Here is a 3,306-nt window from a genome sequence, read left to right on the forward strand (position 1 = left end):
TATTCAATATGATCGTATCATATTAAAATTGTATAACTTACCTTATATTGCAGATACTCGTTAGCTGCCTTCAGTATTTCCTCCTATGCCATCAAGTAATTGGTTTAGTTTTACAATAAATTATGTCCTGTTTGAGCCCCATTTTTTTCAAAACTTATGTTCAACCACACATTCTCCTATAAAATAATTTTACATGTAAATCCAAAACTTTTTTCTTATTTTTTTAATACACATTCTTAAAAAAATCATTGTTTCAATATATAATTCCCCCCAGAAAATGGGACTCTAACAAGGGCTATATAAACTTCACAACAAACACAAAAAAGTAATGTAATTGACTAATTGTTTAGGTCAATTATGTATTGAATTCTTTTATTAACATTCTAAATCAAAATATCCTACATTTCAAAATACAAAGGATTTTCTCTATCTAATAAAAGGTGACACTGCAAATGCAAACAATCAGGTGTCATCTCAATTTACGGTCTAACCTTGTTCTTCAGCAACTGGATTTCTTGAAACATAATATCCATCTGGATAAAAATATGATGGCTTTAAAGGTAACAAAGAATCGATGATGATAAAATTGTAATTGATAAAATATATTTGTACTAAAATGTTTTTAACTAACATAAACATTTTAGATTACCTTTGCTGAGCGAACATGGCACATCCATAATTCAAGATGTTTCTCAAGAACATTCATTTCATCCAAGGTCATTGAATCATTTCCTCCTCCAAATATGAATCTAAAAAAAGTTTTAAATTATATTCCTGTTTAGATTTAAAGTATTACGATTATCTCAAAAAGGAAATATATATATATATATATATATATATATATATATATATCACACACACACACACACCTTATCCCTTTCTGGAGAACATCAATCTCAAGCTTCAACTTGCTAATCTCATCTTTAAGATCCTAGAAGAAAGTAGATGACAATTAGCTCTTTTCCCCCTTGAAAAAACCTCATTTTAATAATTAAATACAGCTGATGATCGATATTAAACACAATCTCGTTTAATATTTTTTTAGTTATTCTGTAAATTGAGGCACGTGATCCTCTCAATTCATATCGTGCTAGCAGTAAAAAGTTAATTTACAAATATGTAACTTTTGCATACCACGTGCATGTTTGGCCAAGCTTAAACCAATTCCTTCGAATAATTAAAACTGAGAATAAGTTATCTATTTCAAAAGTAACCTTAGCTTACTGGCAAAATATTACATGGAAAAAGTAATTTATTCAATCACGCTCTCAAAATACAAATTAAATTATTTAAATAATTAACTTTAAGTTACTTTTAAGCTAATGCAAACATATTTCACTTTGCTTTTTTGTTTATTTTCTCTTTCTTTCTGTTTAATTATGCATTGTGGAAGATCGATAGTTTTCTAGTCAGAAAGCCAAAAAAGGGGAAGTGGAGGTAGCATGTGAGATATATTTAGGTAATATATTATATAAATACCATATTTTTTCGAAGTGATTGGTAAAGAAGCTTAGCTAGCTAGTGAATATTGAATAACACCTTGTGATTTTATAAAGCAAGATGCCCATGGAGTTTTGTCTCCAAAAAGTAGGTATCAGAATTCAATAATTTTGGTCAGCTTTCTTGCACAATTGTTAACAAATATCCTCATCAAGCAATACTTAAAAATTAAATAGCATCAGATTCTCTATCATGAAAGAATTTCATGCACTTTTTGCATAAATGTATCGTATTCATTTATTCGAATCTATTTCTACTATTCAAGTTGCAGAAAAATATCTTGTTTGTGATTATTGACGACCCAATCACAGAAAAAATAGACTACTAGTACTTGCCGCAAACTTGATATAGGGTAACGAGAGATATGTGATTCAAGGGAAGATAGACGTTAAACGAGAGATATGTTACTTACCACAACTTCCTTATCTTTGACAACTTGTTCAGCTTGAGTTCCCCGGTTATTTTTCATGTATCTCTCTATCAAACCTTGCATGGCTCTTCCATGATATAAGACATAAAAGAGAATTAGTTAGAATGTAAAACCCTAAAAGAAAATACTTTCAGTATTAATGAAAATTTGAAGTACCCTTTGCTGGCTTGTTCAAAGATCTTTCCGTGGGCTGAAAAAATGATAACACCAATTTCAGCATCACACAACACAGAGAGCTCCTTAGCCTTCTTGAGGAGCCCTGCACGCCGCTTGCAGAAAGTCACCTGCCTGTGCACCGGATTCTCAATCCTCTTCATCTGAATCTTTCCACGAGCCATTGATAGTAATTTCGATTCGATTAATTAAGATTTCTACTTGATTAATTAAGTATTTTGACTAAGATTGCTGCCTTGCAGACAACCTCCCACTAGTTTGAACTAGCTTCGAGGTTGTTGCTGTCTCTCCCTCCTAAAAAATCTACTTAAACACAGTTATTTTCTAGGATATAGAGCTAGCAACCTTATATATACATCCTCAAATTTTCTTGTTTTTTGGTCGCATAAAATATCCAAAAAGCACCATGATTGGAAGTTTGGAACCCACCACACCTTTAAACCTTTACACATCACTCAGAATATTTTTTAGATTCTAGGAAATGAGATTTTACAGCATATAGCACTGCGCGACCTACCAATGACCTTAAAAGAAGGTGGATTTTGTTACCTAACGACAACGCATATCGTTTTATTCTTGAAAAGACTATTATACCCTAGAACCATTACATGGCAGCAAGTAATTGGTTGGATGGACCGGGTACACGGATGCAGCGCTAGCCACTCTCACTTTCACTTGCTTCTTGTTCTTAATTTGAAGATTAGGTTGTGTACAACAGTTCAGATTAATCTAGTCAGCATGCTATTGCTTGTCATGTGCAAATTCCTACTCTTGTCGGACAAATGAGCTGCCCTTGTTTGAACTGCTTTTTCATTAACACTTTTTTCACCTTACTATCTTACCCTTCTTTTCACCTTACTATCTTACCCTTCGAGTAATGCTGTCTATAACACCTATGTAGAATGCCTATTTCTTAAAACCATTGGTACTCAGTAGCATTATTCTTTACCATTCTAGCTTTGTCGAGTAGGATATCACATAACTGACCCACATTTGGGTCCTTATAAGCATGTCTGTTCACTTACTTTTAAAAAAAATAAATAAATATTGCTATTAGTTTTAAAAGACAAGTTTGATGAAATAACATAAGACTATACTTTTTAACACATAACACAATTGATGAGCCCCTATTTGGTAGGGATTAAAATAAATTAAAGTTAACAATTAATTTTAACCACATATTTCATCAACTTTCATTAAAA

The 3,306-nt window shown here is 31.9% G+C and overlaps 1 protein-coding gene across 2 annotated transcripts in view; it reads right to left on the reverse strand.

Moving 5' to 3' along the window:
- Positions 1–2,437, reverse strand: part of LOC111373118 (agamous-like MADS-box protein AGL12) — a 2,816-nt gene extending 379 nt beyond the window's left edge. Inside the window, exons 1-6 of one of the 2 annotated variants that reach the window (XM_022995603.1) lie at positions 2,087–2,437; positions 1,913–1,997; positions 870–931; positions 650–749; positions 492–552; positions 42–83 (exon numbers count right to left, since the gene is read on the reverse strand). In XM_022995603.1, the coding sequence (XP_022851371.1) occupies positions 61–83; positions 492–552; positions 650–749; positions 870–931; positions 1,913–1,997; positions 2,087–2,268 (513 nt within the window). In that variant the 5' untranslated portion in view covers positions 2,269–2,437 and the 3' untranslated portion in view covers positions 42–60. The remainder of the gene's footprint in view (positions 1–41; positions 84–491; positions 553–649; positions 750–869; positions 932–1,912; positions 1,998–2,086) is intronic. The other variant, XM_022995602.1, reaches the window with a different exon arrangement.
- Positions 2,438–3,306: the final 869 nt, after the last annotated feature.

This window comes from Olea europaea, unplaced genomic scaffold (genome assembly GCF_002742605.1).
Source record: "Olea europaea var. sylvestris unplaced genomic scaffold, O_europaea_v1 scaffold1073, whole genome shotgun sequence".
Lineage (NCBI taxonomy): Eukaryota > Viridiplantae > Streptophyta > Magnoliopsida > Lamiales > Oleaceae > Olea > Olea europaea.